This window comes from Ascaphus truei, chromosome 14, assembly GCF_040206685.1.
Source record: "Ascaphus truei isolate aAscTru1 chromosome 14, aAscTru1.hap1, whole genome shotgun sequence".
NCBI lineage: Eukaryota > Metazoa > Chordata > Amphibia > Anura > Ascaphidae > Ascaphus > Ascaphus truei.
The window spans coordinates 7375642-7390625 of NC_134496.1; the positions used below are offsets into that span (position 1 = coordinate 7375642).

The following is a 14984-nucleotide window of genomic DNA, read 5'->3' on the forward strand; positions in this document are numbered from 1 at the left end:
CAGGACGCGGTGTCACTATCTCACGGGGTAGTCCCAGGACGCGGTGTCACTGTCTCACGGGGTAGTCCCAGGACGCGGTGTCACTATCTCACGGGGTAGTCCCAGGACGCGGTGTCACTATCTCACGGGGTAGTCCCAGGACGCAGTGTCACTATCTCACGGGGTAGTCCCAGGACGCGGTGTCACTATCTCACGGGGTAGTCCCAGGACGCAGTGTCACTATCTCACGGGGTAGTCCCAGGACGCGGTGTCACTATCTCACGGGGTAGTCCCAGGACGCGGTGTCACTATCTCACGGGGTAGTCCCAGGACGCAGTGTCACTATCTCACGGGGTAGTCCCAGGACGCGGTGTCACTATCTCATTGGTTAGTCCCAGGACGCAGTGTCACTATCTCACGGGGTAGTCCCAGGGCGCGGTGTCACTATCTCACGGGGTAGTCCCAGGGCGCGGTGTCACTATCTCACGGGGTAGTCCCAGGACGCAGTGTCACTATCTCACGGGGTTAGTCCCAGGACGCAGTGTCACTTATGTGGGATGACAACCCTTTAATGGAACAATTTGCACTTTTTTTTTTACACAGGATTGAAGCAGGGGGTCTCCGGGGCTGAACCCCATTCATTTCAGCTCCAGTGACCCCCTGCTTCCAGAGATACAGACCTCCATCGGGGGTGACAGTATCTCCTGCAAGTTTAAAGCTCCTGTGTCAGGCGGGCCAATAGAAAGTCACACTGGATGATGTCACAGCTTCCTATTGGTCAGCAGGAGCTTTGAAAAGTGCCCATTACGTGATCCCTGCTAGGCAAGTGGAGCGGCTACCGGCACCCCCTACGGTGATAATTATCTCCGGAAGCAGGGGGGTCCCCAGAGCTGAATTTAATGAGGTTCAGCTCCGAGAGCCCTTGCTACACTCCTATGTTAAAAAAATTATCAAGACATAGCCAATTTGGATTGCCTGTAAATTTAAAGTAATAATCCCACCTCCTTCATAATAAATGTTTTTTTCTAGATTTTTCACTGCATAATTTTACTGTTCCTATAGGTTCGCACCTATAGGTTCGCAATCCCTGAATCATCAGCTATGGGAGTAAAACTAGATGGAAAAGTGTCAAATAATAAAAAAGTGTCACCAATATATATATTTTTCTTTGCAAGAATGACTTCATATCGTAGATTGTAAGCTTTGTGGGAAAGGGCCTCTTTAGCCTCATGTTCTTAACCTGTGGCACTAACCCTTGTATTATATTTACCGCCTATTGTAATGTTGTATAGGCCTGCATATCTCCCTCCGCACGGCCCTGCATTGCATTGCATTGCATTGTATCATTCATCTACCAGTGCCACTGGTGACATCTAGTGGTTGCATTTGAGGTTGTGCTGTTTAGAGTCTCTCTTACTCTGGTTCCTAAGTACTTACAAATGGAAAAGAAGGTGTAACAGGAGCCAGGGAGTTCAACTTTATTCCACCTCAGCATTTCGGTCTAGGTTAACAGGACTCTGGTTAATAGGAAGTAAACCCACGGGGGGGGGGGGAGGGTTTAAAAGGACCTTGAAGGGTTGTTTCCTGATGGCAAGTAAATCCTGCTGTGATGTACATTATGCCATATTTATCAGAGAAGTACCTGTGGAAATGTTAAAAGAAAAAAGTAGACAACTTGTTTGTTCAGTCAATGGATAACCCAGAATCCTTTGTAATATCTGATGCACGCAGTGACCCAACTACAGAGCAAATACAAGACATCTCCCTCTTGGTGCTTTCGTAATGAAAAGGCGATGAGTATTTTTACTCACTGATGCTGTGTAATGGGGAACCTACTGTCCAGTACTGTAATCACCTAACACATACAGAGCCCTGGCAGACCTCCCAAGCTTGTTCTCTGTGTGCCCAATAAAGGGAGCAACTTTTACACAACAGTAGATTTCTCTATTGGTGTTTGGAGGGGGTTAAAGGGTATTAGTAAAGGCGGCTCATAGGGTGGGAGGACTTTATACATTGGGGTTGGAAATAAGTAGTCATACTCGGCATTGCATTATATCGCAGTGTGTTCATTTTCAGGTGCATCGGCTGCAAATCCTGCCCTAAAATCCAGGAAACTTCCTATATACATTGGGATCGTTCATATACAGAATGTGAAATAACCTATATGTGTTTTTTTTTCGTTTTTTTTCCTTTGTTATTTCTTGCGCAAATTACATTCGGTATTGGATACAAACAAAAAAAAAACAAACAAAAAAAACACCTCAACATTTCTTGACAAACATGACATATAGAAAGATATTTTTATACCTCCCCATTGTTGAGGAGGCCGGGAGGAGAGGGCACCTTGACTAACACCAGTGGGATAGAACGTAATAGAAAAGAGGAAAACAAAAATGTTTCTTTTTTGTTCCCTGTGAAGGATTCGGTCTTCGTAAGATGAATGGACGATGGTTTCAATACTCCAACTCAAGTATAGAAGCTCAGAGCCACCAACACAGGAGTCCTCTTCAGCACTGATACTTACTGAGCCCCCGCTAACAGTTCCATTACATTTGGTCCAATATGGACTCGGGGATAGGGGAGGAGGGAGGGTCTGAGGCTGTTTTAGGGTTTTTCTACCGACTCCTCCCTCCTGTGCTGCTGCTGCTGCTCCCCCTGGGGCCTCCCCTCCAGGACTGGTTGGAGTTCATGCTGCTGTTTGTTCCAGAGCCCCCGCGGCCCCAGCTCCCGGATCCTCTGCCTCCCCTAGAGGAGTTCTCCTCCCGTTCCTGTGAGACGGAGCGGCTTGGTTTGTGAGGCCTTGGCGGGGGGCCTGAGCTATCGCGGCCTGCCATGAGGAAAGAGATGGGAAGTGTGTTAAAATACACCCAAAACATCCCAGTCTCTACAGATAACTCTTAGGGGTCTCTGTGTGGATTTGTTTGTGCATACAAAGAATAATTTCACTCTACAATGTTATACTGTGAGATATTCAGGCACAACCTCTATATTAATGAACAATTGGTTAACTGAGGAAGAAGTTCATAGGCGGCTTGATAAAATTAAAGTAAGTAAGGCACCTGGCCCCGATGGCATACATCCAAGAGTTCTCAAGGAGTTAAGCTCAGTAATAGCCAAACCATTACATTTAATATTCAAGGACTCCATTGAATGTCCCACAAGATTGGCGTAAAGCAGATGTGGTGCCTATATTTAAAAAGGGAGCTAGATCACAACCGGGGATTTCCAGACCTGTAAGCCTGACTTCAATAGTGGGGAAGCTACTTAATGGTTTAATACGGGATAATATTCAGGAATACCTAAAGAAAAAACAAAATTATTAGTAATACTCAGCATGGATGTATGAGGGATAGATCATGCCAAACTAACCTTATTTGTTTCTTTAGGAGGTAAGAAAAGTTTTGAAGAGGAACAAATTTGATTCATCAAAGGAATTCAGTTCATATTAGAACATAAATAGTCTCCCTCGTTCCAGAATGTATTATCTCCAAATTCAGGGAACCACAATGGGTACCAGGTTCGCGCCTAGCTATGCCAACCTTTTTATGTTTTGGTGGGAAGATCACCACATCTGGTCGAACACCACCTATGGGTCGAACCTGGTACTCTGGAAACAATATATCGATGACATGATTATCGTTTAGCGAGGCCCTGAAGGTAAACTTAAAGATTTCTTACAAGAAATCAAAAAGAATTAATGTAATCTAAAGTTCACCCATAAATACAGCAAAAATCAAATATAGTTCAAAATTGTGAATAACCAAATAATTACTCAAACCTTTTTCAAAGAGGTCAATTGTAATAACTTCCTAATGGCAACTAGTAGCCATAACCGACAATGGCTCAACAATATCCCGCATGGGAAATGTAGGCGTTTGAAAATAAATTGTAGCAGAAATGAGGACTACATAGTCCAATCCAATTCTTTAAAACAAACATTTCTGGAAAGAAAATATGACATTAACATCATAGATAAGGCTATGTCAAGAGTAGAACAGACAGAATGGACATGCTCACTTATAAGAGAAAAGAAAGTCGAGAATCAAATGAACAAGAGACCTTTGTGCGTTTGTCACTAATTATAGGAGTGAAGGTAATATTATTAAAAAAATATTGCAATATTCTGAAAAAAGATGATCTCCTCAAAACTGCTATATCTAACAAACCCAGAGTATTGTTTTCAAGGGCACCAAACTTAAAAACGGCTGGTTCCCAGTTTCTTGAAAGAACAAAGAATTGAGACATTGCTGGATAAAGGATCCAAAGGTTTCTCGAGATGCCCGAATTGTAAAACAGGTCGCTGTAATCCCAAACAGCAGGAAACAATCACTAGAATTTACATCTAAACATACTGGTGAAACCTTTATCATCAAAGAACATCTCCTGTAATAGTAAAGGGGTTATATATTCACTTGAATGCGATTGCGGCACACAGTATGTGGGACGCACTATTAGAACATTAAAAATAATATCTGAACGTATGAGGAACAATGAAAATGGTTTGGAGACACAGTGTCTCAAATCATTTCAAAACAACCCACAACTGTGATCCAAAAAATCTGAAGTTCAAAGGTATAGAAAAAAAGTAACGCCAAATTGGCGGGGAGACGACTTCGTTAAAAGAATCTCACGAGTCATATTGGATATACACGCTTAAAACTCTCAGCCCGTCATAGTAGTAAGGTATCTCTAAATTAAAACAAACAAGCTCAATGCCACACTAGAGTTTAGAGATTGAAAACCCAGCTCAGTGTAAATGCAGGAAGATTTCCCAAACACAGATCACTTACACAATAGATATGGCTGTCAAAAGTATGGTGTGTGTGTGTTTGCAAAAAATGACCACAGCGGATCATACGCGGAGAAAAACAGCAGCCGCCGATACAAGCCCAATTGCTGCCTGAGCCGGAGGATGTCGCCACTTCAGATGACGTCACATGCGTGGCGTCCTACGTATCCCGACACACGTTTCGCGTGTACATGCTTGTGCAAGTGATCTGTGTTTGGGAAATCTTCCTGTATTCATACTGATCTGGGGTTTCCATCTCTAAACTCTAGTGTGGCATTGAGCTTGTTTGTTTTAATTTAGAGATACCTTACTACTATGACGGGCTAATACTCATAAAGACAGACTGCTATGATTTACCACTGGAACTGCACATTCTACTCCACTGTTTCCTAATATGAACCTGAGAATGTATGGACAGTGTGTACTAATGTGAATACCCCCATATCACTGATACCTACCTCTTGAATTTACACATTGCCTGTGCATGCTGCAGGTGGCTAGACTAACGGATATTACTACCCTGCAGCTGCTATGTCATTGGACATGCAGTGTTTAACTTTGAATGTGACATTGGATGTTGTTATCTTGAGGTAATATCAAGTCTATTAGATGATTATGGGACTCATGTATTGGTTTGCGACCAACTTCATTTGAGAACATATTGCAACAGCGACTCTGTGTATAGGGTGGTATACGTATATCAAGATATTTATTTTGGGATATACTAACAATACACCTGTTACCTCAATAGCCTCTGATACTCCTTTATACTGATATATTGTATTATAGATAAGCTGCTATTCCTGAGCGGAAACCAATATGGTGTACCTTGATGTCAATATAGAGTTGTCTGTATCTAATTAATCCCATAGAGGTGAGCCTCTCTATACGTCACTTTATTATGGGGATTTTTATCGTTACATATATGTTTTTAATCTTTATATGAATTTTCTAATTTGATGAAATGAAATAAAACTTTATTATTTTCCATTGATCTTTCTGGGTCTCCTGGGTCAATAAACCGATTTACAGCAATTATCTGTTAGACCACTGTTGTCTGTTTATTATTATCCAGCATTGAGTGCTAGAAATAGGGGGAACCTTTCTGATCTTTCTTAGATCAACTCTGTAAAAACAGCCATACCATCCCCCGAGCACCTGCTTGAATTTCTGTATATACTATTAGGACATACGTGGTGTAAGCGGGCTCATACATCTAATTGGTATTTTATAAACAGCCACACTCTGGGCTACACACATTCCTAGTCCTGCCAATACGGACAATGGTGATGGTTTCCTTCTGTAATGCGCCACCGGCAGCAACTTTTCATTCATAGCCTGGCCATCGCCCTAAGGCCAGACGGCAGATCCTTTTAAACACGCTGGGAAGTTGCGTTAAATGTAATTCCTGTGGTGTAAAAATACTCCTTTCCAAATTTGGAGAGAGTATTTTATCCGAAGAGAAGGGAATACATTGGCAGCTCTATCTTCAGGGGTGCAGAGACCACGGCTGCTGAAGAGCTGGAGGCATAGCTGTCAACCTCTATACTTGCCAAAGTTGCGCCCCACAATGCCTTGTATGGTGCTATACAAGGCATTCTGGGATCGCAAAAGCAGCAAGCAGCTCCGTCTCTGATTTGGTTCTTACATGCAGTGCCTCCAGTGCATAGACATACGACTTGACTATTTTGACGCAAGACAAATTTAAGGGGTATTAAATGTATGTATATGGTTAAGCGCAACCTTTGCATCCCACATTCACACTTTCCCAGATGCTCGCTCACCTTTACCAATCTCCTCGGCTGGTCCCCCTGGTGTGTCCATGTCCCTGTGGTCGGGGGTCCCAGGCCCGTCATGCCAGGGTCTTTTGCGTGGTGGCAGGGAAGCCATGTCCATCCCCTGCAATGAGGATGAGCGCTCCCTGCTGGCTGGGGAGTGACCATCTGGGGTGGGAACGTCTGGACGAGGGCTGTCCTGAAAGTGATCAGGTCCTGAGAGAAGATGGACAAAAAGAAAGGAAGGTATAAAGGCCTCAAGGACAATGTGGAAAGGGATAATGAGGCAGGCGAGGGAAGACTTGAGAAAGGAATGGTGACATTGGGAGAGATGCAGAACCTATGGGAAGCAAATGTAGCTAAAATATTAACCATCAATCACATACCAGAGAGACAGACAACCAGCTTATTGAAGAGGAGAAGAAGAAGCTTACTGGCAACGTAACTGCCTTTGAATTGGTTGAACCCATTTCAAATCGCAGTGTGTGACCTTGGGCAGCAGAAGTGCTGAGAGAACAGAACGGTGCACAGGTGATTGGAGTGATGCAAGGGAAAAGTCTGAATGTAAGCACAGTCCCAGGAGTTGTCCGTATGGTGGACGGGGCACAAGACCGGACCCACAGGGAGGTAACTACTTACCAGTATCTCTCCCTGCATCTCGGGATTGGTGGTTAGGCCCACGGTCAGAACCAGAGAACTGTTCTGGGGTGGGGAGGAGCCCCTTCCTTCCTTCTGCTAGACAACACATACAGAGAATATCAGAGCCGGTCTTACTATCTCACCCTACCCCCTTAAAGTGGGAAGCGGGGGCCAAAAGTCTCACCTCTTTGGGGTCCGCGCCCACGCCCCCTGCCCCCATCTCGCCCTCTCATGGATTCATCCTTCGGGTCGAAGTTCTCATCGGGGCCAAATTCCTCAGAATTGGGGAATCTCTCCCTCCCCCGGGAGCCACGCTCCTCGTGTCTCTGCGGACCTCCTCTGCGGAAACTAACGAGAAGAAAACGTGCCATCAGAAGGGCAGACTGCTCCCAAACCCTTGCTAAGACACACCCGAGGAAGTCCTTTAGATGCTAGGCTAAGAATCATATAAGGCAGCAATTCCTCCTTACGTATTGTTTTTTTTTTTAGTAATGGAATCAGGTGTCTTCTGGGAACGATCCTCTCTATTTTCAGCTACGAAACGCCCCATGGTTTCCGAGAGACTTACCGGTGAAGTTACCCATATCACTCCCTGGTTTTTAAAGAGGATTTTAAAGGGCGTCCAATTGGCCCGAGATTTGGCAGCAATTTTATTTCCCCCTGGAGGGAGATTGAAGCCCGGCAACTGGTACTGTAAGTGCAATATAGGAGGAGTATCTCTGTCATTTGCATTGGACATAGGTTGAACTCAACGGCTACTGCTTTTTTCAATCTATGTAACCAAAACAGCAGGGTTCGGGTCCTGGGGACCACAAGGTTCCCATGCTGTAGAAAAAGAAAAAATAACAGCTATGCGGTGCGAGACCGCAGCATTGTGGAACCAGAACGCAATTCCATCAATAGACAAAATTAGAAATCGAATTTGGTTTGTATGCCAGATGGAAAAGTTAACGAGTCTGGTTAACGATACTGGCGAAAAATTTCAAAAAGTTTGGCTGCCTTGGCTTGCCCAGACGGATATCCTGGGGCTGAGCAATGCCACCATCTGGCTTTAATAGGACAAAATGAGTTCTCCTTGGATGCACAGACAAGGCGACAGGACAAACACAGAGGACTAACAGTAGGCCCCCCCCTATAGGGAGCTAGGTCTCAGCTGACGCTTCTAAACCCCAATATGCGGGAGAGCCACAACACCAAGGGCCGGTGGTGACCGTCCGACAGAGAGATCCAGGAAGCGAATGGGAGAGCCTTCTCGACCCCCCTCCCTCCCCCCCTCCCCTTACCCCTCTACCTGTCTATGTCCTGTCGTCTTCCCTTCCCCCTGTCTGTTAAATGTGGTATGTCTGATGATGAGTCTGTCCACCAGGTCAATGTAATGTAATATGTTGGCATGACTTATACTTGAAAATAATAAACAGAAAGTTGGAAAAAAAAAAAAAAATGTAGGGGGTATTGTATGTATGTGTTTATGTATATACCACCCAAAGTGTACTCCGCGCTTTAGAAAGACCATATCACGCTTTGAGTTAGCAGAGCTCTCTCTCTCTGTCAGGTTTACCATTTATAGAGTTGTTTACTGCAAAGGTAGTGTGACTCAGTTTATGTATGCATTTTGCTACAACACTTAGCACTGATTGGATGAAGGCTAACACAAAATATGCTATAAATAAAAGCCTAGGTTGGGGATAGGGCCAGAAGCTTCTCCACAGACCGTGCAGGTGCCCCGGCCAAGAATTCCCCTAACTCTCTCAACATCAGACTAGACTGATTGGGGCTTCCCCGGGTGTTTGGAGCGTTTTTTCTGTTGTATGCTTTTAAGCTGTGCAAGCTGTAACTGAGAACATAAATCGAAGCTAAGTAAAATGCCTTTTTGATTACATCTCTAAGACTGTTTACTGACTCAGAGCGCGCAAGTTATTGGCCGAATCCAGAATCTTTGCATTACACCATGTCAGAAATAGGACTCAAGACAAAAATACATACACCTACTCTCTAGCAATAACCATGTATATGAGACACTGAATGTGACTGGTAATGGCAACACTGCCAGAGAAACGGCTTCACAGAAATGACCATCTCTCTTCCTGGGTAACTTTGGCCATCAGTGACATCTTTCCCCTTTCTCCAAAGCACAAACAGAATTGTTTGACTAAGACTTTTAAATCTTATCTTGGCAAAAAACCCAACCCACCTATTCCTATTGTCCACAGATGGTTCTACTTTTCTACTACTACAAAAATTATGGCTACGATGTCAGCTTTGTAAGCTGCCACCATAATATCAACCAGTTTCTTCCTTCTTTGAACCTGGTATATTGGAATATCTACACCAGTCAGCATGTTGGAAACGGCTCATCTCTTACATGCTGTTTGATCAGTTGAAATAGAAGATATGATAACTATTTACAAATATATTCAAGGTCAATACAGGGAACCTTCCAGGGGAACTTTTCATCCCAAATGACATGGGGGCATCCCTGGAGTATAGAGGAAAATAGATCTCACCAGCGACAAGGGCTCTTTACGGTAAGGATAGTTCAAACATTTGGCATTTACTATGATGGAGACTGATGGCAGATTCAGGAAATATCTAAGAAAAGGTTAGACCTCATTTTAGAAAGGAAAGGTATACATGGATATACCAAATACGTTAAACATAGGAAAGACGTTGATCCAGTGAGTAATCCAATGGTCATTACGGTCAGGAAGGAATTTACCTCTCTTATCAGACATAATTGGCTAATATTTCACTAGGGTTTTTGTTTGCCTTCCTCAGGATCAATATAAACATCAGTTGAACTCTACGGACATGTTTTTTTCTCTCTTCTTGTTTTAGCAGTTTTCACACAAATCGTAATCTGGACACTGCAGCTGTCCTCACCTTTCGTCCCTTTGTCCGCGAAACCTTACATCCTCTGTGTCTCTGGGATACCTCTCTTCTGAGTGTCTCCTTCCTTCCCAGCGATTGGACCCCCTGTTCTCTCTGTCCGGGAGCTCTCTGTGGTTAGGGGGGAACTGTGGGGAGGCTCCTCCACGCCTCCACTTCTCGTCCTGTGATGGGGGGCCGGCGCCTCTACCATCAAACTCCCGTATCCGCTGCCCAAACTTGTCATCCGGGTGGTAATCCTCTGCCCGCTCATGCGTGTCAGAGTGAGAGCCCCGTCTTTCAGGAGGCCCCCTGTTATCTCGGGAGTCACTCCACTCCTGCCCGCCCCGGAATGGGCCCCGCTCAGGGCTTGGCTCGCGTCTCCGCTCCGGCTGTGACCCTAACTGGTGGTTTGGGGGCCCGCGGATGTCACCTGGGGGAAGAAAGTGCATTACTGAAGGATTAGAGGCGGGGTACTGTATACTTGTCATCTGAACATTATTACTCCTGCTTCACAAAAGTATGGGCTGAGTATTACAGCGTAAGAACATCATATACCACATTGCAAAAATAATGCTATATTAGAACATAACTGCTATTCAAGTATGCATTTACTATACTGCAACCTATGTTTGTATGTAGGACAGACCAAAATATATACTTATATTTGTGTAAAAGGTTATTTGTGTGTATATCTATACACATCTGTGTTTAGAAGTATGAAAAACAAAATAAATACACCTATGCATGTTTATATGTATGACAAGGTTATATCCCCAGCCTTCCACTAAAAGCCTGAGAAGAGTACCTTCAGGAAGCACTATCAGAATGTACCTTTGTTGGGACTCGGCCCTTGAAGACCTTGGCTCAATGGTGGGATGCGTCCTTGTGACGCCTGCGGCCCTCCTAGACCAGGGATCAGAGGAGGGGGGCCCTGGCCTTTCCCACCCTGCAGGGGAAGAAAAGTAATGAGAAAACTGAGGTTCATCAACAAGACTTCAAATCAGGAACAAGACTCTTTACAGTCTCCAATCTAAAACAGTACGTCAGCAATGCACTTCAATGGCTGGCTGCACCCCAATTAAACGCATGAGAAAAAAACTAATTACATTTTTATATAAGACAAAGAACCTTGTGCATTAAATAAATCAAGAAAGGTCAAATAATCCTGCTAGATTAAATCCCTGGTTTTGCTCTGGGTGCCGTCATGTTCAGTGTTCTGCAACTCTCTGCAGTCCAACGGTCACCTCCTGTGAGGTCACTTGACTCTGCGTGTGATGGGACCATTTGGTAAAAGTAGGTTGGGGTTTTGAAGTTACACTTGAACGTTTTGATTTGAGGCAGTTTCTTTAACAGTGATGTATCCTCAGTGTTGGTAGTATTTATTCTAGATAATTTAGTTACAACATGGTATCTTCCTGCCATCTATCGAGCTAAACGTCATTGAAATGTCATTGATATCTTGAGGTCTTGTTCATAACTTGTATATGCACTTTAAAAAAAATATATATATTTTAAACAATAAGCAATGTTTTTCCAACCAGAAGAAAAACAAGAGAATACTCAAAATGTTGGGGAGTAGCCTGGATATGTCTTCGAGGACCAGAGTGAATTTATGGCAGTGGTGCGATTTATCGATTAAATGTAAGTGACATCATCTTTTTTATACCAATCAAAAACTATTGAAACAAAGAATCATTGTTACACAAAAAGCAAATGTGTGAACATTTTACTACAGAGGGGATTGAATCTTTCTAAAGAAGCCTGTTGCATTCATAAGTTGTTTTAACAAATACAGAGGCAAGATTTCCCGCTATTTCCGTCACCATGCTCTGGATTCCTCACTCCTTGGGTAGTGACCACATTACCATTGAATGATATTTTGAAAGCACTTTAAATGTGATTTGCAACTTATATGAAGCCGATAAGAGATCACCATATAAAAGCCCAATCCAATGTTCGTGTTGTGTCGTTCCCCCTTGCTGTTTCATTTTTCCCAAACCGTTATTTATTTATTTTTTCCACTGGCTATTTATTTCACTGGCATCAAATCTTTTGTTGTTTTAAGGTATACGTGGATGGAAGAGGCCATTTTAACTTCCCCGGGAGTCACATTCTTAGTAACTTATTTCCAGAACAGGATAAAAAAAAAAAAAGGGCGGCTTCTAAAAACTGCAGAAAACAGACTTCACAAAGAGAAAAAGAGAAAGAAAACCTTTATTTTTTAGGGTGCATAGCGCAGATTGCTGCTGTAACACCCACGATAAAAGTTGACACAAGGCAATGCATTCAAACCATTCACAGAATTACATTTAGAGAGCTTTTAGTTCCAATGCCAAATAAGTCCATGTTAAAACTGGGCCAGCTGACGTTGCTTTAGCAAATATTTACACAGCGAATGCACGGCTTCTTCCAATAGAAAGCTTTGGTACGCAACAATTGTTATAAGGGGTGGAAATTATTAAAAGATGTCATCATCTTTTTAGCATACAGTAGGTTGAACTTGATGAAGGGAAGTCTTTTTTCAACTTCATCTACTATGTATCTATCACACACAGCTGCCCAGAAAACCAACTTTTGTGAAGAATTTAAAAATTTAATTGGCTTCCGGAATAGTGCTAATTTTAATAGTAAATTCATTGCAAGTTGAAATTGCCTAAATGGAGGAGTGTTCGTCTATCAAGCGTTTTCTTTACCCCTATTTATCAGAGTGCCAATAAAGATATGGGGGGCTCTGCCTGTGAAATATATATAACTTTATTTCATATAGCGCCTTTCTCCCAATGGCACGTTACAATGCAGTATAGTGCACAGTACTCGGGAATTGTTTACAGGCAGATAAGCTTACAATCTATGATTTTGGTGCCTGAGGCACAGGGAGACAAAGTGACTTGCCAAGGTCACAAGGAGCCGGGAATTGAACCAGACTCTCCTGATTGAAATTCAATGTCATGGTTTACAGTCTGTGTCTTTACTCACTGAGCCGCTCCTTCACCTTCTTGCACATCAGACAAATTGGGAGTAGATAGAAAGAAGAGAGAAAAAAAAACACCTCCCAAGTCTCATTATTCCACAATAATTAAAAATAATTCAAAAATTCTTATAGGCATCAGACTTTGGTGAAAAACCCCACGGCACCCAGATGAACTCTATGGACAGGTCTTTTCTACGACCTCATCTACTATGTGACTGACTCACAATTTCCTACACCAGATATTCTGCTTATTTATGTATTCACGGAGACCTCTGCAGATCCTCCCTCTTCGCGTTTTAGGAGCTCTCACACACATCGTAATCTGGGCACTGCAGGAGACATCTCAAGGGTGACCTCCCACACACAGGGGCTCATTGTATATCGGCCGAAAAAGACAATATTTCGCCTGAAAACAGCCCAATTTGAGGATATAGAATAAGCCCCTGAATATTTCAAATGCTTAGATCTCCTGAATGGAGACAGCGGTGGAAAGGTAAAGAGGAGATCTCTTAACGGGAGTAAAGAGGGGGTGTGGGGGTGGGTGGGTGGGGGGGGGTGTGGGGGAGAGAATAGAACTGCGCTTTTAAACACCAATTCTGAATTTATTGATCCATTACCCAATGTTGAGGCCCAATAACAGCCATTTCATTCCTTGGAGAAATGTCGGATGGTGAATTTGTACCTTCAGTATTGGCGTTTAAAAATTTTATGGACGCGCAGTGACGTTACCTTGTTAATTTGGTTGTGTATTAGCTTTTCTTTTTACTATGTAAGGAAAATGTCTGCAGATATATGTATCTTTATATACACACACAATATATAGATATAATTAAGGGGGAAAAAAAACATAAATTAGCGCATTTCCATGTCTCATTATCGCCATCCGCCAATGAAGTCACTGGTGATTAGAAAGTTGGGGCCAAATGTATACTAATCCATGGTATCATGAGAACTGAACTCTGATCCTGGTTAAAGATATAGGCCCTTTACTTTGTAACAAAACTTTGTGTGCAAAGAAATAAACAAAACAAAAACATATTGGTCACAGAGAAATGAGCAGCCACCTGTGCTGAAACAGGGACTGATTGAGCCACCTGTGCTGAAGCAGGGATATCCTGAAAACCTGACCTATTGGTTGCCCTTGAGGACTGGAGTTGCCCGTCCCTGCGCTCCACATACTAATAAAAGATTAAAAGGGTAGTCCCACATAACAGGACAAGCGGAAATTAGCAACTCTGCAGCATCTTTAGAAAGATTCAATCACCATAAAAGTAATTATTTTCCTTTTTGTATTCTGTCCAAAATAAATGTTTTCTTCTTCAATTCCAGTGAATTCATGCTAACCACATACTTATGTTTTTGACAAATGATGGCCTTGTAATGACAGACAGAATTGTTTTTTTTTTTAAATGACCCATAGATTGGATGATTGCCAAAGATTTAGCACCGAGAGATCAGGAAAACATTATAACCTGTAGAAATTTACCAGGGAAACGTTACAAGCTTCAAAAAATTGTTTATTTATTTAAAAATACTGATCCGTGTCTGATTGTCAACGTCAAAACCATCATCTACCCTTAAATTGTTACTGCCACAAATGTACTTTGGTCATAGAAGAGTCCCTTGAAAAAGGTATCACCATTTAGCAAAATGGGTCCCGTGTAGGGTTTACCTGTTCTCTCACCCCATCCAGACATACATGTACTGTATGTACGTCTCTTCCATGTGAATGTGTGATTAGAGGGTTATTCCTAAAACACGGTCTGGCTGGGGTGTCCAGAAGAGACTGAGAGACACTGCCATTTACATTGTGTGTGATCTTCACCACCCTCCTATCTACCTCGGGCATCGATAATTACATTGTCTGCTGATTGGGGGCAAGGAAAACCTACTATAAAAAAAACAGTCTCCTGTATTTTTCTGCACTGCTTTTCTTAGCAATGCTTTATTGTAACAATAAACG

The 14984-nt window shown here is 42.9% G+C and overlaps 1 protein-coding gene across 3 annotated transcripts in view; it reads right to left on the reverse strand.

Moving 5' to 3' along the window:
• Positions 1-1442: 1442 nt before the first annotated feature.
• The window catches only part of WDR33 (WD repeat domain 33), a 66886-nt gene continuing 53344 nt past the window's right edge, over positions 1443-14984 (reverse strand). For 2 of the 3 annotated variants that reach the window (XM_075569638.1, XM_075569636.1), the window contains exons 17-22: positions 10882-10996; positions 10063-10480; positions 7367-7530; positions 7183-7278; positions 6553-6759; positions 1443-2806 (exon numbers count right to left, since the gene is read on the reverse strand). In XM_075569638.1, coding sequence (XP_075425753.1) covers positions 2595-2806; positions 6553-6759; positions 7183-7278; positions 7367-7530; positions 10063-10480; positions 10882-10996 — 1212 coding nt within the window. In that variant the 3' untranslated portion in view covers positions 1443-2594. The remainder of the gene's footprint in view (positions 2807-6552; positions 6760-7182; positions 7279-7366; positions 7531-10062; positions 10481-10881; positions 10997-14984) is intronic. The other variant, XM_075569637.1, reaches the window with a different exon arrangement.